At 47.5% G+C, this 23,373-nt stretch overlaps 2 protein-coding genes across 3 annotated transcripts in view; one reads left to right on the forward strand and one right to left on the reverse strand.

The window, feature by feature from the left end:
• Nucleotides 1-23,373, forward strand: part of TG (thyroglobulin) — a 272,911-nt gene that overhangs the window by 176,062 nt on the left and 73,476 nt on the right. The gene's annotated exons all lie outside the window — the stretch shown is intronic.
• Nucleotides 1-23,373, reverse strand: part of SLA (Src like adaptor) — a 38,455-nt gene that overhangs the window by 2,810 nt on the left and 12,272 nt on the right. The window contains exons 2-7 of one of the 2 annotated variants that reach the window (XM_032760478.2): nt 20,592-20,692; nt 11,349-11,448; nt 10,436-10,522; nt 8,342-8,445; nt 5,508-5,639; nt 488-620 (exon numbers count right to left, since the gene is read on the reverse strand). In XM_032760478.2, the coding sequence (XP_032616369.1) occupies nt 488-620; nt 5,508-5,639; nt 8,342-8,445; nt 10,436-10,522; nt 11,349-11,448; nt 20,592-20,652 (617 nt within the window). In that variant the 5' untranslated portion in view covers nt 20,653-20,692. Of the gene's footprint in view, nt 1-487; nt 621-5,507; nt 5,640-8,341; nt 8,446-10,435; nt 10,523-11,348; nt 11,449-20,591; nt 20,844-23,373 lie in introns of those variants that run through there. The other variant, XM_032760476.2, reaches the window with a different exon arrangement.

Raw genomic sequence — 23,373 nt, forward strand, 5'->3', positions numbered from 1 at the left:
CAAAGGAATAAACAGAACAAATCCATGAAAGTTTTTTCTCTTAGAAAAAACAAAGAAGCCACTGTAGGATTCTGCTGATGTGTTTAAGCTTTGTGAGTGGGTTTTAAATAATATTAAATTTACACAGGATGTGTTACTTTCTAGGATCCTAACAATTAGAAAAGGGAAAGTGGTATATTTCAGCTAGAGTGTATACCACTAGCATAGAATAAGGACTCAGTAAATGTTTGCAGAAACAGGGGGAGCTGCCACACACCTCGTGAGGCCTGAAGCTGCCCCTGCACCCAGGGATTCCGTTGGCCTACACTTGTGTGGGGTGCTCACCCCCCAGTTTCAGCAGGGTTGGCGGACTCTGGCCACGGTTTTCATGTGCTTGGCACACACACTGTTTGTGCTCACATGTTCACAGAGCACTTGCATGCATGCGCGCGCGCACGCACACACACACACACGCTCACACACACACACACACACACACCATACTTACCTGGACACTCTCCTCCAGTCCACAGTCTTCTGACGCAAGGTGACAGGTGAGCTGGAGGCCCTCACTGCCGGGGCAGCTGTGCTTTGTGTCAGGCAGGGCGTGGTGAGCACACAGCACAGGCCATCAGCCACCTCTGAGAAGGGAAGCAGACAGCTGGTCAGGGACCCTGAGGACGCCTCAGCCAGTGTGGGGTTCAGGCCTGAGACACCCTCCAGTGCAGCTCCCTAGCTGCTGCCATGGGGAACTGGGCCTGAGATTTCAAAGGTGCATGGTAGGTAGTGACAATGCTAAAAGTCATGCGCCCAGCTGTTTGAGAAATGTAAGTGTGCCCTGGTATACTCTGCACTTAGCCAGGTACGGGCAGAGAGAGAGGTTTAAGATCTAGTATCAACCAAGCTTGGGTTTGAATTTTAGCTTTGCCCCGATAGTAAATTAGCAAGAACTTCTCTGAGCTTTCCTTTCCTCAATTGCAGAATGAAAGAAATGAGGCAACAAGTGAGTGCCTGCAGAAGCCGCAGCCTTCCAGGGTTTCCCTCAAATGCCTAATCCATTAACCTCACAGGGTGTGAGAATGGGGCTGCGTACAGCGCTGATCCCCGCAATTGTGCATTTAGAATGGCACAGGTGGACTAAATACATCTCTAGGAAGAAAGACAAAAGAAACAATGAAAGAAGGAAGGAAAGGAGGGAGGGAGCAGAGGAGGATTGAAAGAGGGCGGGCAAGGAGGAAAAGCAAAGGTGAGAGGGAAAAGGAGGAAGAGGAGGAAGTGAAAATAGCACAAAAAGTAGAAGACTCAGGAAGGGAGGGAAGAGAAAACAAAGATAAAGAGGGCAGAGAGAGAATGCAGACAAAGAATGAAGACAATCTCTCTTTCACTCTAGAAGCTCATGCACAAAAAGAATAAAAGTTAAATAAACCCGTTTCTTTTTTCTCTTGTATGAAAATCTCTGTATAAAATGTCTGACTCTCAGGATCCCCCATCTTTCCAGGCACATTATGATGTAGCTTCCGTCCCTTGGAAGGCTTCTCCCTAGCCCATGTTATCATGAGAAAGACTTGATTCTGCTGTACTCAGCCATCTTAGAGATTGAGGAAATTCTGCACAGTCTTATTCAGGCCGAAAACCCCAGTGCTACTCCTGTGCCCCGGGAGGAGATGATGTGTTCAAGGGGGTTGAGGTGGCACTGGCCTCTGGCAGGACTAAGCCACCCCTGGCCTCAGAGCCAATCCACCACCAGGTTTTCAAAAGCACGTCACACCTCTGACAGGCCCCACTTCCCATCGGATTTATGGAGTGCTCTCTGGGGCATCCTTGCCAAAGAACAAAAGGCATTTGTAGCGGAAGAAGCACACTCAGCCTGTCACAGGGCAGGCAAGCCAGGGAAGACCTTGTTTCATGGTTTTCAGTCTGACTTCAACTGTGAACTCAAATGTCCACCCACACAGGTGCCCTTGGAGAAATGGGAGGTGAGACCATGAATTTAGAGGGAGATTTAATTGGATGGGAATCTGAAATAATGACCTGTCATGGGTTGGAAATGGAAACGACCTCCCAGGATATGAGGCAAGGAAGATGAAGTCAGATGCAAAGGCTGGAGAGATCAGCTGCAGTGTGCAGCACAGGCAGGGGACACTCTGTGTGTGTCCTTCCTTAGACAGGTTAATACTCAGGGTGAAAAATACATTTTGACAAAGAGCAAAAGAACCACCACTCATAAGCACATAACATGAGCCCAGCACTGAGCTAGCCTCGTCCCCTGGATCTCATTGAGGCCTTGATCAGCTTGTGGTCAGTTTGTTTGTTTGTTTGTTTGTTTTTAGAGGGAGTCTTGCTCTGTCGCCAGCCTGGAGTACAATGGTGCAATCTTGGCTCATTGCAACCTCCACCTCCCAGGTTCAAGTGATTCTCCTGCCTCAGCCTCCCGAGTAGCTGGGATTACAGTTGCGTGCCACCATGCCTGGCTAATTTTTTGTATTTTTAGTAGAGATGGAGTTTCACCATGCTGGCCAGGATGGTCTCAATCTCCTGACCTTGTGATCCACCCACCTCGGCCTCCCAAAGTGCTGGGATTACAGGCGTCAGCCACCGCACCGTGCCATCAGTGTTTTTATACCCATTTTGGGGAGGGACAAACTGAGCATCCCGAGGTGAAGTAACTTACTCAGGGCCGTAGAAATGTGACCAAAATCAATCTTATTGACTCATTCTAAAAGCAACTCATTGCCTCTTAAATGAAGAAGAAAGACATCCTCCAGCTGTCTCTTGGGTTCAGACCCCCTGGTCTAATTCACCCCTGTCTACATGGCTCATCAGAATGCACACTTCTCTGCACCTTTAGGGTCCAACACCTCTATATTCAAGGGTTCCTAGACCCTCAAGGTCCCCAGCCCTTGATTTTCCCAGCTATATTTTAGAATTCATTTATGCCCCATGAACTCTGTTCTCTCAGTAACCACCATGCGTGGTATACTTTAGGTGCCACATTTTTCACATGCATCATTTTTTTTTAATTGGACTAGTGACAATCCTGTGAAGATTATTGCATTTTAATCCCTATGTTGTAAATAAAAAAATTGAGCCTCCAAGATGCCAAGTAATTTGCCTAAAGGCATCATGATAAAAATTATAAGCAAGCTGTTGCTAGCTGTCTATTCAAACCCCTGGTGCACAATTCCTCTCATTCAGTGTCTTTCTTTCTTTCTTTTTTTTTTTTTGTGTGAGACAGAGTCTTGCTCTGTCGCCCAGGCTGGAGTACAGTGGCACTATCTCAGCTCACTGCAACCTCTGCCTCCTGGGTTCAAGCAATTCCCCTGCCTCAGCCTTCCGAATAGTTGGGATTACAGGCGCCCGCCACCATACCTGGCTAATTTTTGTATTTTTAGTACGGATGAGATTTCACCATGTTGGTCAGACTAGCCTCGAACTCCTGACCTCAGGCGATCCGCCCACCTCAGCCTCCCAAAGTGCTGGAATTACAGGCGTGACCCACCATGCCCGGCCCATTCTATGTCTTTAGAATGAATCCAGTGGAGATAAAAGTGGCCATGTGGCTTCCACTTGGGGATTCTCAAGGGGCATAGGAAGCACTTCAGGTTTTTACCCTTTTCAGTTATTCACAGAGGTGAACAGATGACTGTAATCCATTGAGTGGTTCGATGACCAGGAACATACGGCGGGAAGGCACCAGTGCTGCACTGGGGTGAGATATTTCCCATGGTCAAGCAGCAGCAGGTAGATTTGGGTATTTCTGGCCTGGTAGCCTCATGGCCTCATGGTCCCTAGAAGCTTTGCTAGGAAGGCACCCTTCTCATGTTTGCTTTTGTCTATGCAAAACTTATGGTCTCCACACCCCCTCCGATGGTTGTTATTAAAAGCCAAATACCACAACCAACCTTTTCTCATAACCAATATAAGTTGGCTGTTTCCAGGACTCCCTTCCTCTTTCATTTTTACCTGACTGCTAAGTTTTCGGATATCACAAGTAATATGTGTTATCATTTATTTTGCATCTGCTATGTGACAGGCTATGCTGAAAGCACTACATGAACGATTGTGTTTAATAATCAATCACCTGCTAGGAGCCCATATTCACCCACCTCCCATAAATGGGGACCCCAAATTCTGAGGGGTAGCTGACCTTGCCCAAGGCCTCACAAGGTACAGATCTGAGCTTGGGCCTGCCTCTCCTGAACAGCCATTTTTGCCTCATGCCCCACTGCATCTCGTGGGCCAGCTGTGATAACCAAAGCCCTGTGGACCCATTTCTCCTTGAAGTGCACTTTGCTTGCTCAGTTCAAGAGCCCACATACAAGAGAATGCCAACAAAGTTGCCCCAGCGTGTGAGGTCAAGCATCCTGAACCCAGAAGGGGGAAGATACTGTCAAAGCAAAAGCAACCTCTTCCTTTCCTCCCTCCAGTATGCAGAGGAAGTGGGGAGGACGGCGATGCTCTGCTGGGTAAAAGTGGCTGGCATTTAATGGGAGCCCACGGTTACGGGCCAGGCACCCTCCCCACTTTCCATGAACTAACTCTGTGGATCCTCACGGTGTCCTTGGGAGGGGGAACTACTAGTGTCTGCCTGGCACAGATGAAGAAAGTGAGACACAAACAGCCAACCTCAGGCTGCCCAGCTAACAGTGAGTGGATCTGGGATAGAAACAGAGCTTCCAGAGTGGGTTTTTGGAAATGTAGCATTTAGCCAACTGTTCACAATTTCTCCCTTTTCTGTAGGGTAAAGTTCCGATTCCTGAGCTGACGTTTGGGCCTTTCACAGTGTAACTCAACTTTCTATCTCTGGCAGTATCCTACACTCTTCCAGCCACCACACCACATGATGCTTGCTTTATCTCAGTGGATGCTCCCCATCTTATCAGCCTGGAGAATTCAGACCTCTCTCTTGGGTCTGTGAAGGGCACAAAAATGAATTAAATGTAATTCCTAGTCTTTAGGAGCCTGTTGAGGAACACAGCCTAGCACACAATTAACCAGGCCACGTGGAAGCATGATCGGAATGCTGGGAAAGAAACCCTTGGCATGCTCTGAGCACAGCGAAGACAGGTAGCCACTGCTAACTCCTATAGCTTCATCGCAGAGGCGATTCATGTTAGCCTTGAAGGCCAATGACGATTTTGACAAGCAGAAAAGGGGAGATGAGTGGCACTCTAGAACAAAGCCCCAGAGGCTTGAATGTGTATGGCCCACTTAAGGATGTGCAAGCTGGTTGCAGTTGTGAATTTAGGCACACCCTAACTTGTTTAATGTACACGTCGAGACAGGGCAAATTTGAGATTAGCTGCATTTTACTTATTAAGGCAACATGCGCAGGCAGTCTGTTTCAGCCTGAAATTTACAGTCTGAATTAACAAGAGAGCATATCATGAAGACAGCATAGGCAGAAAGCAAGAGTAAATCACTGCATTTATTGGTGGCCCCTCTGCATTCCAGACGGATGGTGCCGCAGAGCAATTAGCTAAGAGGGGTCCCACCATCACAGTCACTCCAGATTGAATGTCTCTTACCAGAATAGTGGTTCACCAGGTCCTCCAGGCACTGGAAGGTGAGCCTCGGGGAAATGTAGTACCAGTTGTTGGGCAGACGGAAGATGCGGTAATGCTTTACCTGCCTGTGTCTCACCGACAGTGAGTAAAACCCTGCAGGAGGTGGAGGATAAGTCAGTGGGCTCCACCTGTCCTCACCCCAAAGCACCCAGCTAACCAGCCCACCACCACTGAGGCAGGGAGACTTGCCCACCCTTGGGATACAACAGTGATGCTAGGATGCAGCCTCTTCCTCCACTAGACCCTTCTGTGTTTAGATGTTGCTTCCCCTTAGAGACTGCAGGAGTGTATTATTGTGTCAAAGCAGATGTGTTCATCATATTATGGTCCTTACAGGTTTTCGGGAATACAGGTTTCATCTTCTTTGCTTTTTTTTTTTTGAGTCTGGGTCTTGCTCTGTCACCCAGACTGGAGTGCAGTGGCACCATCTCACCTCACTGCAACCTCCATCTCCTGGGCTCAAAGGATCCTCCCACCTCAGCCTCCGGAGTAGCTGGGACTACAGGCATGCGCCACCACGCCCGGCTAATTTTTGTGTTTTTTGTAGAGATGGGGTTTTGCTACATTGCCCAGGCTGGTCTTGAACTCCTAGACTCAAGTGATCCGCCCACCTCGGCCTCCCAAAGTGCTGGGATTACAGGCCTGAGTTACCATGCCCGGCCTCATCCTCTTTACTTTTTGAGGCAAACACATCTGGGGTGCTTCCATATCCTGAGGCCAAATGGAATGATTGTAGTTTGGTTGCAACCTGTAGCTCCAGGATCCATGGTCGCTTTTGACTCCTTCCTGAGTACACTCCAATATGTGAACCCTACTGTTTTCCTCTTTTAGCCCCTGTCCCACCAATGCTGCCACAGCACACATTTGAGGGTGTCCTTGCAGTTATGCCCCCTCTTTCTTTGTGTATACTCTCTCTGACTTATGCTTAGTCTTCTCAGAAATCTGGAGAAGTTGAGTCATCTTTCTGGATATACGTAAGAAACACGTGAAAGGTGGGTTATTGCTCCTTAAGCCTCATTAGAGCAATGACCTGATATGGGTTGGTAAGAGTAGAACCGCGGGCATGTGCCTCGATTTCCTCAAATGCAAAATGAGAGAATTGGATGTAGGCCATGTTTCAGGGTCCTCTCTTGCTCTATCTTCTGGGGTTCCAGGAGTAGAAAACACCCAAGAGACAGAGGAGAAAGGGAGCTGATTATTTGCTATCTCTGCTAGGCAGGGCTAAGCAATTGCCATGAAATCTCTATTAATTTTCAGAAAGATCATAGGAGGTATTGCCCCCAATTATTTTAAAGATGGGAAAACAGAGGCCTAGAGCCCCCATGGGATATGACCGGAGGCATGGGGCTTGGAAATGCCACCCTGGGGTGTGACCCTTGTCCTCAGCACATCCCTCACAGTGCTCCAAGCCTGCCGTGAGTCAACCCAGCATGAGCCTTCCCGTAAGGTCAGCAGAACTGGGAGTGTGGTAAGCAGACCGAGGGTAGCAAGTGAAACGCTGTCAGAGTTTTGCATACCCAAGGTGGGCCTGCCACACCCACCCAGCCCCAGCACAATGGCACATCTGCCTGATGACATCTTTATTTTTAGATGAGCTGTGGCACCCACCCTGGGTTCTTCCTCCCTTTGGCCAGGCCAGCTTAGGAGTTTCTTTCTGAGTCGGGGCATCCTGCCTCCGGGGACCTCTAGGACAGGCACAGGATGTTTTGCTTTTACGTTGATCTTTCTATCCCCCAGTATATTTGGGTTTTTTAGAGAAAAGTTGATCTCAGATTTTTTTTTTAATCATATATATGTGGTCCCTGCTTTCTGAAAGCAAGGCTGATGCTCATTTTGGTCAAGGGCTGTAGCACCAGGTGGCTTTGGCACTTATTAGGTGCATGGGAAGTACTCTCAGATAGTGTGTGTTCTCTTATTTGATATCGAATGTACAAGAAGCAAGCCAAGAACTTGAAGATACCTTTTGAATTTTAGAAAAGTTATTATTCAGTCTGGGAAAATCCTAGCTGTTAAGTATTTGGGGATAAAGACGGTACTCTCCTACTGTAAATCTCATGGTCTAGATAAGGGAGCCGAGGCTTAGAGAGAGAGAAGCAGTAACTTAGTAATTTGTAAGGCTAAAATTGGAACTTGGGACCCTTGCTTTGAATCATGACAAAGAGCTCACTCTATTTGTGTTTTTACTGTGGTACTTAATGCATATAATGCAAGGAAATTGTAATGCTAGAGATGATGGTGACTGTCTGAGAGGACACATCTGATTCTCTGAGCTGTCTGATTTAGTTACGGAGCACAGAGGAAACTGATATCGGGACTGTCTGTGCAGCAAGAGCAACATAAATATTATTACATTTGAATCTCACCACACCCTTACAAGGGAGGGGTGTTCTCTCCATTTCACAGATGAGAAAACTGAGTTCAGACAAATCAGTCACAGAGCTTAAGAGCACAGCCTAGGCCCATACCAAAGGCCACGTTCTATCTGCCCAGCGTGCTGCCTACACACTGCGTTCAGTTTTGTTCTCAGTTGCTGGAAAAATTTCCAGCAGGAGTCATCAGGCCTGATGTTGGCCAGGCCCATGTCAGTGCCCAGCCAGCTCCCCACTGCCTGTCTCTAGTCCCCTTGCTTCCCCACTAGCCTCCCCAGCAGCGTGTGGGCTGCAGGGAGCTTAACTACATCGGATCAATTTGCACGGATGTAGGAGGAAGGAAAATGAAGCCGTGTAATGAGTCAAACAGGAGCAAAACATGCTTGTCTGCCCCGGATGGGGAAAGATGAGTTGGGGGTCACTCACCTTTCTTGGTCTCACTCTCTCTGATCATGAAGGAGCCAACCTTTGTGTCTGGCAGCTGCAGCAGCTCCTCGGCCTTGTCTCTGCCCAGGCCCTCAAACAGCCAGCTGGGAAGGAGGAAGACAGCCATTAGGTTCCGGAGCAAGCCCTCCCCCAGGAAAGGCAGGAATGCGCCACCCACCATACTAAGCACTTGAAACCTAATCCTCATCTCAACCCACTAAGACAGGTAGCATTATCTCTCTTTCACAGATGAGAATACTAAGGGTTCCAGTGATTAAGTAATTTGCTCAAGAAACTATGTCAGCAGTTGATAGAGTTAAAATTAGAATGCATTTTTCTGGGACATCCAATTCCATAACCACCACACTTCACTGCGGCTCTTCCTTTTATTTATGTATTTTCTTTTGAAATGGATTCCTGCTCTATCACCCAGACTAGAGAACAGTGGCGCAACCTTGGCTCACTGCATCCTCCACCTTCCAGGTTCAAGTGATTCTCCCGCCTCAGCCTCCCAAGTAGCTGGGATTACAGGCATGCACCACCACGTCTGGCTACATTTTGTGTTTTTAGTAGAAATGGGGATTCACCATGTTGGCTGGGCTGGTCTTGAACTCTTGACCTCAAGCCATCTACCTGCCTCGGACTTCCAAAGTGCTGGGATTACAGGCGTGAGCTACCGTGCCCAGCCCTGCTCTTCCTATTCGATATGTTAATGGATGTGATCACCTCTGTTGGTTTGGTAGCCTCATAGGGTCATAATTATGTCACTCCTCGTGGTTCCTCACTACCCCCAGCTCGCGCCAGCTGCAGCCTCACATCTTCAGCATGAAGGCATTGATGCATGCTTGCTAATGAATGAATGGCTCCAGGGCAAGCAGCTGATGTAGAAGAGTCACGTGACTCCCATCTCTTTCAGAACGTGACTCCCATCTCTTTCAGAACGTGACTCCCACGGCAGCTCCTGCTCCACTTTTGTTTACCTTCATTATCCTAAGCATGGAGATGACATCTGGTATTCACAATTAAGATCATGAATACTAAAATTAAACTAGCAGAATTCCAGTCTTCAAAGGATTCAGGTGGTTATCTCTGTTTTGCAAGATGAGCATGTGGCACATAGAGTCCTCCTCTGGACACGAAGAAGTAACTTAGTGTTTATCAATGGATGCCTCCTTCTTTCTTTTCAATTTCCAATATGCCGTGCATTTCTTTGCCAACTTCCAGCCTCAGTAACTTGACAGATGAGGATAACGTAACTCCAGGAGGTGAAGCGACTTTTCCAAGACCCTCACATGGAAGGAGGGAAGCCAAGATTTGTGCCCAGGTATGCAGGGCTCCGAAGCCACCCAGGAGGCTGCAGAGGCCCCACTGGCATGATTACAGGAGAAAGCAGGGTGCTTATATTCTCATCTGTTGAGCCTAGTTTTCTAAGATATCTCTTGTTTATCTTACCCATTTTTCAAGGAAGGCTCATAAGCATTTTTGACAGTAAGGATTCCGTGTGTTTCTGGATAGGTATTTGATTAGAATATAGCTAATATTTATCGAGTGCTTACTGTAATGCCTGGCATTGCTCCAAGAACTATATGTGTATCATTACATCTTATTCTCCTAACAACCCTACACTTTGATCAAATTATCATGTATTATTATCCCTGTCATTCTATATTATGATCTCTACTTGACAGGTGAGGAAAGGGAACTGATGCATAAAAAGCTTGTTTACTGGCACACAGCCAGTAAGTGACAGAGGCAGGATTTGAACCTAGACACACTGACTTCTAGTCTCTGCCTGTGCTGTGCCCTCCGATAACATTTCCCAGCGGTTTACGACTCTGTGCCAGGAACACCATGTTAGAGCTGAAAGGTCCAACTTCCTTCATTTTACTGAAGGAGAAGTTGAGTCCCAGAGAGCAGAAAAGATAAGTTAGCCCAAGGTTGCTCCTTTCCTTATTGACTGGGTTGGGAGCAGGAGTATCTCTTCATGATCCAGTGCCTTCCTTTCCACTATGAATGCTGGAATCTTTGTTCCACCTTATGAGTCACCAGCATATGCATAATGCTTAATTGATGCCATTTGAGAAATGTACTCACCCATGGTAAACTCTGGCCACACATATTCCAGGGATGTAACTCTCTCGACCAGTGCTAAGAGAAATAGCTTTCCACCAGCCCCCTTCACTGTGAGAACAAGAACAGAGAAGAACACAGAGATAGGTAAATAGCAAAACCAAAGGATGAATGAACAGAGTAATCAGATTTAACCCAGGACAGGTTGGAACATTCCTCTTTTAAGATCTGTCATTGGCCACGTTAACCCAAATTTCATCATCTGAAAATTTACTTTTTAAAGTATATGTATCCAGTGGATAGCCCTCCATTACAAGTCAACTGGTAAACCCTCCTGTGTGCTAGAAATAGCTGCTTTTCAAGGATTAGCAGCTAATGTTCCCAACTGTTGGAGGCTTTTTAAAAATAAATGTTTACTATATTGATTTATACTCTGCAGTATAACCAAAGATAGTTTCACATATCTGCATCAATGAAGATCTAAATAAAAGGGGCTTAGAACTCCTGTCATGTTCTATAGCCCATATTGAATCAGACTGCAGAGGTAAGAGGAGAGAGGGCAAATTTTTGTTATTTCTTATCCAAAGGATTTCCAGACCTTGGAGCCGCCTTCCCAGTCTTCATTCCTATATAGCATCAACACTGCACATGTGGTGGGACATGAGAAGAATATGAGAAGAGGTTGGATCATAAAGGATCTCAAAAGCCAAGTTAAGGAATTTAAATTTGATCTACCAGGCAGTGGGGAGCTATGGAAGGTTCTAGAGCACTGGCCACATTAAAGAGGAGGGTTGCAGTATGGGTCAAATTTCTCACCTCATGATAGGACCAGGACTCATGTGGAACTAGACCACTCTAGCTAAAAATCAAATACTTTTCACCCAAACCAAGTTTATCCTGTTTTGAAGATTGCACAAGTTTTGGAGAGCTGACTCACTCAGAAATCACACGCAGTTTCTCCCCTCGGCGGAATATCGGGGGGCTGATGTCAGGAGACGGGTAGTCACTCAGCACGGCAAGGAAGTCGCTCTCCAGTCCTGGGGAAACAAAGGCAAGGAGGAAGGGGGCAAGGTGCTTTTTATTCACAAGGAGCTTAAAGGTAGCCTTGGGAGGGAGGGTATGAAGATGAGATTTCCCAGCAGGAAATAACCTTTCTTGTTTTGAACCACCAGTTTACAGCAAGGTCCTCTCTTCAGAGATGGCTCTGCAGGGTGTGCGTACGAGCCCTGAGGGTCAGGTGACATGGTCCCATTCTTAAGCCTGCCTTGGCCCCGATGTTCTCATCTGAGAAATGGGATCCAAAGGCTGTGAGATGCGTCACGGGGTCTGGCTTCAGGGCCTGTTCTGAGTCTACTAGCCTCACCCTCTCCATCTTTAAAATAGGACTAATAATACCTCATTCCAGGGTCCTTAGGAGAGGAGATGAGAGTATGTTACACCACATACGTTCACATAAGTTGCTATAAAAACACCCCTTCTCATTACCAATGCCTTGGGTGTCCACTCTGGGACTCAGAGTTGTTATATCTATGACATTTTCGGGGAAGGGGTATCAGGCAAAATGAGTTCTGAGGACCCATTAGGACCATGAGGCAGTAACTCTGAGGTTAAACAAAATACTTATTTCTTGCAGAATATAAGGCCCCACACTGGGCATTTATTTAACAGGGACATTTGTTGAGGGTGGGGGTGGTGGAAGAAAAATTTAGTACTTTTCCTTATAGTGTATTGAAAGGAATTCTGGTGAAGTTTTGAAAAGGAAAGAGGGCTGTCTGGTACCTGACTGTAGAGGAGAGGCAGTGATTTTGCTTTTTGACACTGAGCGATACGTCTGCTTCTATCCTTAGAGATTTGATGTAACTCAGATGCATTAGATGCAGGGTAATATTTGGATACATTTTTGGGGGAAGTAGTAAGATGTCTTCCGTATCAGCAAATACAGTTATTAGTTGCTATGACTTTCATCACTCCACCTGCTGGCTGGGACTTTGAACTTAAAATTCTGGGTAACATCATCTGTTCATTCATTCGGCAACTACTTACTGAGCACCTGTCGTGAGCCAGCATAGGTGAGAAAAGCAAGCCCATTCTTGCTGCTCTCACGGAGCTCACGTTCTACAGGATACATAAATAGTCATGGGAGGAACTGTTCCCTGGTTCGCTCACCCCAAGAAGATCTGGAGAAATCCCAGCACTCAGGCATGTGGGCTCCGGGGCCCAAACAAGCCACTTTCTAGGATCCACACACGTCTAGATCCTGCCTCTTACAACTCATACGTCTTGCAGCCTCTGAGTCATAAGCTGCTTGGGCAGACTAAGTCTAAAGAGAGATTAAATAGTAGAATGAGTGAGAAAGATGACTGAGGTTTTGGGTAAACTTATGCTTATCGATTTCAAATGAATTAGAAACAAGTAATCATGGTGGAACAGTGCAGTCAAATGTATTGTTCATTTGGGGAAGCTGAGCCCCTGACAATAAGCTATGTAAAAGCAAGAGTTTCTGGGTGTGAGACAGAAACCAAGAGTGATCTTTAGTGGCTTTACAGTATTGGAAAGGGATCAGGGCTTTTGAGAAACGGTCGTGTCGGGGCGTAAAAGGGCTGGCCCAGCCAGACCTCTCACCTGTCCTGCTGCAGACCTTCCCCAAGCCTGTGGGAGCAGCTCTCTCACATTCTGCTTTGCTGAATTCAAAAAAGGGATTCTTCCCTGTGTAGCTTTGACTCCACCCCAGTAAGCAGAGGCAGCAGTGTTACAGTTGTGTTAAGTTTGAAGCCAGAAGTCCCAAGTTCTCACAAAGGGCAGGTTCACATTTGGCAGGGCATAAAGCTTAAGCAAATTTGGCAGTCCTCTTTAGGAAAAAAATACACAATTGCAAATACAAAATGAAGGACAGGCCCCAGGAAGGTGTTGTACCAGCAAGGCGGTCTCAGGCGCATGATTTGTTTGGCTTCCTGGCACATCTGCCCAGAAGCTGAGCACTCACTGAGTGGGATGCCTCCTTCTCCTCTTGGGCCTGGGTTTCCTAGTCTGGAAAATGACAGGTTGAAAAACACCTTCAAGCTGGAAATCTATCTTCCTGGACTAATGGCCCCCACATATTAACGGGCCGTTTATTAACGTGGCACTCTGCTGCCTCAGCTACATGTGATGGGCCTTTCTCCAACTTGCCAGACACCCTGGTTCTCAGAGCCTCCGGATAGGCTGTTCCCTCTGCCTGGAACACACCCTGCTCTTCCCTCCTTCACCCCTCCCACCTTTGTCAACTCTAAACTCACCTCTCTCTGCAGAGGCTCCAGAGGAGGCTCAGCCTTCCTGCTGTACTAATTCTTCCTCTTGGCCCCTAAGATTTTTCCCCTAAAGCGGTTACCCCGGTTTGCATTTTCCCATTTTGTGTGACTGTCAGGGGAATGCCCATCTCTCCCAACCCCTGGCTGTGAGTTCCCGGAGGGCAGAATACTGGTGTCTTCTGTGTCTGTAGCCTGTGCCACACCTGTTTTACAAAGGATGCTCAAAGCAGGCTTACTGAATGTGCAGAGCGGTCCCTGTGCTGCAGTGCTCCTTAAATACAGCTGTTAAGCTGCAGTTTTAAAGCAGATCCAGGCAGAAGGAAACCTGATTTGTGGGAGGCAGCTGGGTAGGTGGCCATTGTGGAACCAGCCCCTTGTGAAAAACGTGTTGAAATGGGGAGGCGCAGCGTGTGTTCTCTGTGACAATAATAGAACCTTGAGGTAGATGGTGTGTCTACAGAGGGGTTTGAGGTTTGATGTCAAATTCAAGATTAAGACTGTGGAACAGAACAATTGTCTTTCCTAACATTAAAAACAAAAACCAACAGAAACAAAAACAAAGGCAAAATCCCATTATAAAAACCACTGTTCCAATGAAGGAAAGGGAGGCTTAGAGTGTTGGAGAGTTTCAGTTTCACAATAACAAAGTTAAGTTTCCTATGGAATTTCTGTAGTAGTGATGTTTTGATAGCTATGGCATTTAAACATCACTGAGGAAACTTTACATCTGGGCTTTTGCTTAAGGTCAGATAACATGTGTCTGATCCTTTGCAAGAGATTTCACCTCTCTTTATCATCACCATTAGCCAAACGGGACAAAGTCACTGGGAAGATATTACAGTTTGGCTTGTACTTCTGTGGGGCAGGGTGGCCATTCTAAGCAAGGCCTGGTGCCGGGGTCCCTTCAAAGTCTTCCCCGAACTTTAGTTGCTACAGAAAAATAAATGCAATGTAGCAAATTTAAGTTTGTTGGTAAAGGTGAAACATATTATCTTCTACTCCTAGAACTCCTTAGCTTTATGGAGAGCTCAGCGTTTGAATTCAAGCAGATATGAATGAGTGAGGCAGAGAAGAGGAGAGCTGAGGAAGTCAGTGGAATTATTGCAGACTTAAGATAAGGAAACAAATTAAGTGAAGACATATGCACTGCGCATGAAAGGAGAAACCCAGAGAGAATTTTCGAGAGAGAGAATGGGACTTTGAAACCAATCAGAACTGGCTTACATCCTACCTCCGCCACTACATAGTGATGCGATTTGGGCGGAGATTTATTTTTGACTAATCTGAGCTTGATTTCTTCATGAATAAAAAGGGAAAATGCCAAAATCTGCCTCATAGGATTGAGTGAAGGATTCATGATGCATTCCATTTTAGGGCCTGCCTTAGCAAGTGGCAGCTAATATTATTTTCATGGAGAGTGGGGTCACCAGACCATAACTCAAGACCAGTGTTAGCCAATAACTTTCTAAAATGTGCAAACTAGTAGTGCAAACTTGAAAATTTCTTACTCTCTAAAAATGAACTCTACTTGGTGAGAACAGAAGATGAAATTCAAAAGACCAAATATTTGCTGATAGCTCAACTTAAGAATGAGTCAGGTTGAACAAAATGTACAAAAGCGTAAAATAGGAAACTAATCCACAAAGGGGAGGACCCAGGCAGGCCTTATGGGACTTAGTCAAGAGAGGACAGGCCCTTTCGTAAATTGTCATTCCTTGGTGCTGCATGACCATTTCTTTTTAAATGCCGAGAGCATTCTCAGTCACTCCCACTTAAAACTGTCTAATAAAACTAGTCATTTGTCACTTCCAGTGCCCTGCCCAGCCCTACAGAAAATACGTGATTATTTAAGGGTGAAGAAGCCAAAGCTGGGAGAGTTTTAGTCACATGTCTAGGGGAAAGCGTGAAGATTTCAAAGCCCAGGGTCCTTCACGGAGCCACACGGCTCTCCTTGGCACTTAATCTTCAAGCTCTCCTCAGCCCACACTTGACCCTTAACAGGGGAGACAAAGGCAGACTCCAGGTAAGTCGTCAGGGTTAGCATAAGCAGCTCAGGGCAGCTGGTGGGTAGGGAGCTGTACAGCCCAGGGATTGTAGCCTTTTGTTTTGCATTCCCTGGAGTCATGCCTAAACTCATGGTCTCCTCAGGGGTCAAAGCAGGCCTGACTTTCAGTGTCTTCTTTAGGACACACACACACACACACACACACACACACACACACACACACAGGATTATACATGCAATTAACCAATCACACAGAGCTGGGCCATCTAGCCTGGTAGAAGGTCTGCCGAGTTCTGCGGGTCACCATCAACCAGGCTTGTGAGCCCTCTTTGTCATATGTAAAGGGCTGTGTTTGAGACCCGGTAGCCCACAAAGCTCTTTTCTGCCCATGTCTTGGTTTTTCCATATGTTAGTGGGGACAGATTGGAACTAAACAGACCTTGAGGCTTTTCAGGGTCAGTCTCAACTCTCTTAGATGCTAGAGGGATATAGGCAGGGCTAGCATAGAACAGAAGCAAGAAATAGTCAAAACAAATATTTTGGACTGCATAGACTCAGAATATGCTTTGCGTGGGCACCCAGGGCTTCTCAGACTTCAGTTGTTTTCATTCCACCATCCCCTTCCTCTCCCTCCTCACCACCACTGCCAGCAGCAGCAGCAGCAGCAGGGGGCACAGCTCTGGGGGGAATCAGGCACTGGGCTGTGGTGGTACCCAGGTTACCCCTGAAGTCCTCACGCCTCCCTGCGAGGTTGATAGATTGAAACTACCTTATTTTGAGTATGAGGAAATAGAGGCACAGTGAGGTCCAGAGACTGCCCAAGAGCACACACCTAGGAAGCCGAGTGCCAGGTTTCAAAACCAGGTCTCCCTGGGCAGGGCAGGGCATGGCTGTGTTTGAACCACTCAGATCTCCTTTGTCATAGTTGACAGCATTAGTTACTTGATAATGTCTTTTTAAAAATTAATTTACTTAGAAAAACGTGAATGCTATTCTAAGCAATGTGACATCATGGATTTCTTGGGCTAGTTATATATTTTATGATGTTCATCAATGTACAATGATGTAAAAGTTGAATGACCATGTTCCGCCTAAGACCATCTCATGTACCAGCAGTGAGGTTAGATGCAAATAGAAAAAAAGGATCTGGTCCAAGATTTGACACGGATTCACTATCTGTGGGACCCCTTCTAGGGCACTTGAACATCTGGGTCATTAAATCTGGTGGCCAGGCACGTTCTCGCTCACTCGAAAGCGAGCCCATCCTCTTCCAGAACATGCGGGCTTCTTGAAACCCTGTCCTTTCCAGACACACACTGAGGTGGGGAGACGGACCCTGGAGTCAGACCACCTGGCTTTGAATCCCAGCTGTCTCCTCTGAGCTGTATGGCCTCAGGCAAGTCATTTAAGCTTCTTGTACCTCAGATTCTCCAACTGCAAAACGGAGATGATAATAGGCAGAAACCCCGTGGGGCTGTGAGAATCGAGTCTGCGCGTGTAAAGCACTGGGCACTGTGTCTGGATGCTGTGAGCGCCAAGCGGCTCTAATCATTCCTGTTTTACAAAGGAGGACAGAGAGACTAAGGAGATAAACTCTTTCTCATCTCTCATGTGTCAGTGCAGGGGCAGGACTAAAAGCTGGTCTGTGGTCTGCAAGCTTTAGGGGTTACAGAGTCCCCAGGGACTCCTAGGAAATTCAGCTGGCGGCTACCTTCCACCACCCCAGGTTCTGATTGGTAGATTCCTGGGTGGGACCCAGGAATCTGCATTTCAATTACTTCCCAGGGGATTCTGATGCAGGTGGTGTGAAGACCACTTACTGAGAAGCTGCAGGCTGGGTTTGAGAGGTCCCTACCTCCTTCTTCCTTCCCTGAGCCCCACCCGCCCCCTTCTTTCCACTGGGCAACTATGTAAACAGCATTATTTCTACCCTTGCACGGGCAGAAAGGGGTCTGTGCTGCTGCTTCTGTTGGTGCCTCTTCAGGTCAGAGTGATAAGAGAAGGAACAAAGAGGGGAAAAATATCACAGCAGAGAGACAGAGTGCTCATTTTAAGGTGGAAATATGCCATTTCCTGACCACAGCGGGACTTCCCTAGGTTGTATTAAAAAAATCCTGTACTGCCCATGTCTGGTACAGAAGTATGTATAGAATTGTAGAGAAAATGAACACTTTGGGATGATTTGAAAGCAAATTACAGAACTACCAGTTTCACCACTTTAAAACTTTTGGGGAATGGCCGTTTAGATAAAGCCTGGTGCAGTCAGGTAACCCCAAATAGAGTTTTTAAAAGTTTTCACACCCTTCTTTGCTGGTGCCTGCACTGCATCATGCTGTCGCTGTGAGGAGGGACTTGTTCCAGATCTCTGGGGCAGGCCGAGTGACTCACCTAAAGTCACACAGCTTCCACGGAACATTACTGGAAGCTCGGTGAGGGCCTTCTGCCTCTGAAACTTGCTCTATTTCCCTCAAGTCCTGCTTCCTTTTGTAGGTTTACGACATTAGTTCCTGAGAAATCGACTAATCAAGAATATTCTGGAAATCTTAGTTTAGCAAAAAAACAAAACAAAACAAAAAACAGATGGACAAAGTCATGTTCCAAGGCATTCACAGTCCTGGCTTGGGAGAAGAATGATTTCCCAAAAGCTCAGAAAACGTGGTTGTCTAAAAGTGTCCAGGCTGGCCTCTGGGTGATCCTTGTGCATGGCCAGGGTCTGTGGAGGGTCTGTGGTGCCTCTCTGGCACTGAAGCTAATGTGGGAGCTGGCTCTAATTGCACATTGGCCTAAAGCAACCAGCGAGACCTGCACCGTCTCCTGGGTTACTTGTTTGAGGGTAACCGGATGAGCAACCATAGGAGCTTGAGCTGAGTAGCTCATTCCATAAAAACCCTGACCCTGTGCACGAGGCAGATGGGGACTACTTAATACAGCATCACTGCACTGCCTTCCCCTCCCTTACTCAAGTAGGTAGAAGAGAAAAGAGGAAATAACGTTAGGACCAATGATCGGGGGAATGTTTCAGGGCTGGGGGTTGGAAAAGCAGCCCACCAGTGCTTGATGTGGTTGCCTGGATGACAAACGGGGTATGACCAGGGGAATTCTCTTCACCAGGGGGTGGAGGGGTGGGGAGACCCCTCTCTCTATGTCTGTTCTAGAGGTGACCTCCCACCCACATAATGGAAAAAAATAAACTTATTTCATGACAATTTGCATTGAAAAGTTGAAGGCAAATGAGCAAGCCTCGGAGACTGATGTTTTCATGGGGTTCGCTCAAGCATGCTGCCCCCTCTGCCCCAGGCTGAGCGGTGACGACCCAAGATGGGTTCGGTGGGTGGGTGCCTCCCCAGCCTGCCTGGGCTGAGGGCCCTGCGGTGTCAGTTTTCTAGCAGTGGTTATGACCAGAGGAGGAGGCTGTGGCCAAAGCCAGTTTGGAGAGGGTGAGAAAGAGCCCGGCATTCTCCTGACAGCAGCAGCAGTTCAGCCGCCCTGCACATTGCACGCTGTTCTGAGTGTGGCATGGGAGGTAGAGGGCTGCTGTCCGCAGGGCCCTGAGAGCACATGCTGTGTTCCACCTTGTCATCTGGTTTGATCTCCTTGGTCCTGGGTAATATTCTTTTTGTTTATCCCTCTTCCATTTGGCTTGAGAAGGGGAGTTACTTCACTAGATAAATAAGAGCCACTAGGATTGTTCTGCATCTGACTTGAAAGGGGTGTGGGGTGGCTGGGTCTTGGCCTGCTGGCTTGGGGGCATCGGAGGCCATCAGACCACACAAGCTGGGCCTGATCATTTTGGAAGCAGTGAGAAGGCTGCTTTGTGAGGGAGCCACAGAAGTCATGAAATGCGCAGTACCTGGAGGCAGTGCAGGAACCTGGCTCAGTCCATTCCCCTGTCAAGCTCGGCAGACAGGGCAGCCATCTGTGCCAGTGAACTCCGCCCAGGGCAGTGCTGCAGGGGCTGCTGGGAGCCATGTGTGGTCACCCCTGCTAGGAGACGGGACACCAGGCCCCAAATGCTACCATGTAAGTTGGGAAGCAGAAGTGTCCCAAGGTGCCCCCTGGCCTCCCTAACCGTCTCTTTCCCAAGACCCCACAAGATGGGAATTATGGACTAGGAATCTGAGGAAATAAAGGTCAGGCCATTAGAAGGGGCCAGCATAGCTGAGCCCAGAGCACGGTGGATTTGATGTTCAGCCTTTTCCCTTTGTTCACTGGTGTTCCCTCCCAGGCCTCTGACCAGTTGCTGAGGGACTCTTTGTAGCTTTGGGAGTCTAGCCAAACCTGACATCTCTCCAAAAAGCTGACTTTTGTCATCACTGATGAACCTGCAATATTAGGCTCTTCCCCCGAGAATGCTTGTCACCTTGCAATCCCACCAATGGGACATAAGGTTTCCTTTGTTTTCAGGAAGATGTCACAGGACGGTGCCTAGCTTAGAAAAGTAACACAGATCCAGCTCTTGCGGGGCTAAGTATATGGATGATATTATATTATGGGCTGCCAGAGTTTGGTAAACAGGAGTCTAGGTTTCAGAATCGGATGGGCCTGGATTGGAAATTTATCAGCAAATGCCCAATGATGTGGATCCCATTCCCTTTGTGAGGCCCAGTTTCCCTACCTGGAAAATAAAGCGATTAAACCAGCTGATCTTGGAGATCCATCTCAAAATGCCAAAGATTTCACATCCTTCAGGTGCACCAAGCACCCAATCCTTTTCATCTTTTAATTGTGAAATATTTGAACCACAAACAAAACTAGAGAGACAGATATAATGAGCCCTTCAGTACCCATTGCCCCATTTAAGTAGTTATCAGCATCCACCACCGCCCAGTCTTTACCGCAGGCTCTTGTAGCACAGACTTAAGCATCTCATCCGAGAAGCCAGACTTACCCTCTGGGTTGGGCAGGGGCCTCTCGGCAGGCGCAGGGGCGGATTTCATGCTGTTTCCCATTTCTTTCTTTTTCCCTGGGGCCACTGGTGATGCCCAGAGCCTGTGGTATAGGAGACAGACGGGGAAAGTCAACTGTGCCCTGAGCCCAAGTGGAGAATGACCCAGTTTAGAAAGCATCGTGCATCATTTTTCCGGCAGCTTGCTTCTTGAAAGGCAGCTGTTTATATGTGAAGATGAGATTGGTGAAGATTGGTTACTTTTGCGCAGCGCAAGTTCTTTTATCAAGGGAATGACAGAAAAACCACAGAGAGGGAAGTTGCTAGCAAATGCTGTTGGTGGCAAAAGTTTCCATTCCTCTGCACCCTTGCTGAGGATAGTAAGCAGCCACAGCAGGGTTTGTGTGAGAAACCAAGCAGCATTTCAGGTGGCCCAGAAAGTATCTCCACTCAGGGGCCCTCACCATCAACTCTGTGCGCCGGGAATTTGGAGTACAGGAGTTGTGTGTCTGTACAACCAAAGGCATGAGGAGAAGGTACTTTCTGCTGCTACTTTTTGTCATCCTTTTGAGTTTGTCAGCATGCCTTAACAAAGGATGAAAGAGGAAAACTTCATAACAATTCTGCGTACTGGCTGCATGCTGCTGAAGCCCTTTCACATCGACTGTTACTTTTGATTATTGTAAAGTCCTTGCATCATGCTTAAGCCCATTGTGCAGTGAGGGAAACTGAGTCTCAGAAGGAGTAAGTGACTTGTGTGAGGTCACATGGCAAGTAATTATAGAACTGAGATTGGAACCACTGATGCTAAATCTCTGGGTTGCTCCATAACAGTTTCCAAGGTGACCACCCAGGCTTAAATTCTGGCTGTGTACTTACAAGCTAGATGACTTCGGGCGAGTCATTAATCTTTTCTGTTTTTGTTTTTTTGAGACACAGTCTCACTCTGTCGCCTAGGCTGGAGTGCAATGGCACGATCTCGGCTCACTGCAACCCTGCCTCCCGGGTTCAAGCGATTCTCCTGCCTCAGCCTTCCAAGTAGCTGGGATCACAGGCACGCATGCCGCACCCAGCTAATTTTTGTATTTTTAGTAGAGATGGGGTTTCACCATGTTGCCAGGCTGATCTTGGATTCCTGATCTCAGGTGATCTACCTGCCTTGGCCTCCCAATGTGGTGGGATTACAGGCGTGAGCCTCTGTGCCTGGCCAAGTCATTAACCTTTTTCTGACCATTTTGGGGGACACTAATTGAACAGTGTTGGGTTACGGTTACAGAATTAACTGAGATAAAGCATGGGAACCACTTTGAACGTGGCCTGGTATAGAATACATGTTAGTTATTACTCTGTTTACTGATTGTCCTTAATGACAAAATTTCCAAGCCTGGACCTTCATACAAATATTTTGGAAAGGGACATAGATTATCAAATAATAAGGTTTTAGGGAAGCCACATTTCTTCTGGATGGTGGAAGCACAGAGAGGAAGGCCACATTCATAAACAGAGCTCTGCCTGCTTTGTGGGATCAAAGAGAAGAGATGGAACAGGGTCCCCCCATCGGCCTCCAGCCCAAATGGAAACTAATCTCCCACCTACCTGTGTCTGCAGCTCAGGATCAAACCTTATGAAGGGCACAAAAGTCAGCCCGTCCAATTCCCACCCTGGCCTTGAGTCCTGTCTCCATGCCCTATGTGTACAGGTTCTGGAAAGAAGTACACTCTCAGAGCAAGGCCCTCCCCAGGTTGAGGGAGGTCTGCACTGCTCCCTAATTTAAGGGAAGGGGTGGTGTGAGGTGAGACTCCTACTATATTAAGAAACAAGGAACACCAAAATGAGAGTTGTTTAAAAGTCCATATATCTTAGACATTTACATGAACAACTTGTCACTTACTGCTCAAGCTAATGCATAGTAATATTCCCAAGACAATGACAAGGCTTGCAAAAGCTATAAACTCATAGTGCACCACAGAAGGGTTGGCTAGAACGGGCAGCATGTTTAAAGTGAAGTGCAAATCCCGTCCTTTTTGGATCCTGTTGATCTCTGTGACTAGAACAGAGGATGCCCTTGCACATTTAAGGCTTGGGCCCTTCTTTCTCCACTCTTGCCCCTGCCTTCCCCACAAACCAGAAAAACACACGCACCTAAAATCCCAGGGCCTCTGACCCTGGTAGGAACTTTCTAGCAGCTGGGCAGGTTCTAACAACAACACCTGCAGTCCAGGAGGGCAGGGATACATTGGCCTTGTCTCCATCCCTGACCCTGGCGAAGGTACTCAAGAAATGTGCTTCCCCAAAATGCTTACAGAAACACAGCAGGTGGCGTGACTCCAACCCACATTCCCCTCAGTTCAGCAGACACTTCCTGGGCATCTCCCCCGTGCTGGGCCCTGGGCTAGAGCCTTGAGGAAGTCAGGATCCCACCCACGTAGTGGGAGTGTGCTGCCTCCGAGGCCCGGGTCAGGCAAGAGGAAAGAGGCAAACCAGGCCTCCCTGGCCCTGAGGGGATTGTAGCCACACGGGCTGTCCCGCATAGGCCTCAGGAAGCACGCATGTGACACGCACAGGGTGTCCTACACAGGCCTCAGGAAGCATGCGTGTGATTTTGCACAGGCTTCTCTGCACAGGCCTCGGGAAGCATGCGTGTGACATGCAGAGGCTGCTTTGCACAGGCCTCAGGAAGCACGTGTGTGACACGCACAGGGTGTCCTACACAGGCCTCAGGAAGCATGCGTGTGACATGCAGAGGTTGCTTTGCACAGGCCTCAGGAAGCACACATGTGACACT

The sequence above is a fragment of the Hylobates moloch genome, unplaced genomic scaffold, assembly GCF_009828535.3.
Source record: "Hylobates moloch isolate HMO894 unplaced genomic scaffold, HMol_V3 SCAFFOLD_9, whole genome shotgun sequence".
Taxonomy (NCBI): Eukaryota; Metazoa; Chordata; class Mammalia; order Primates; family Hylobatidae; genus Hylobates; species Hylobates moloch.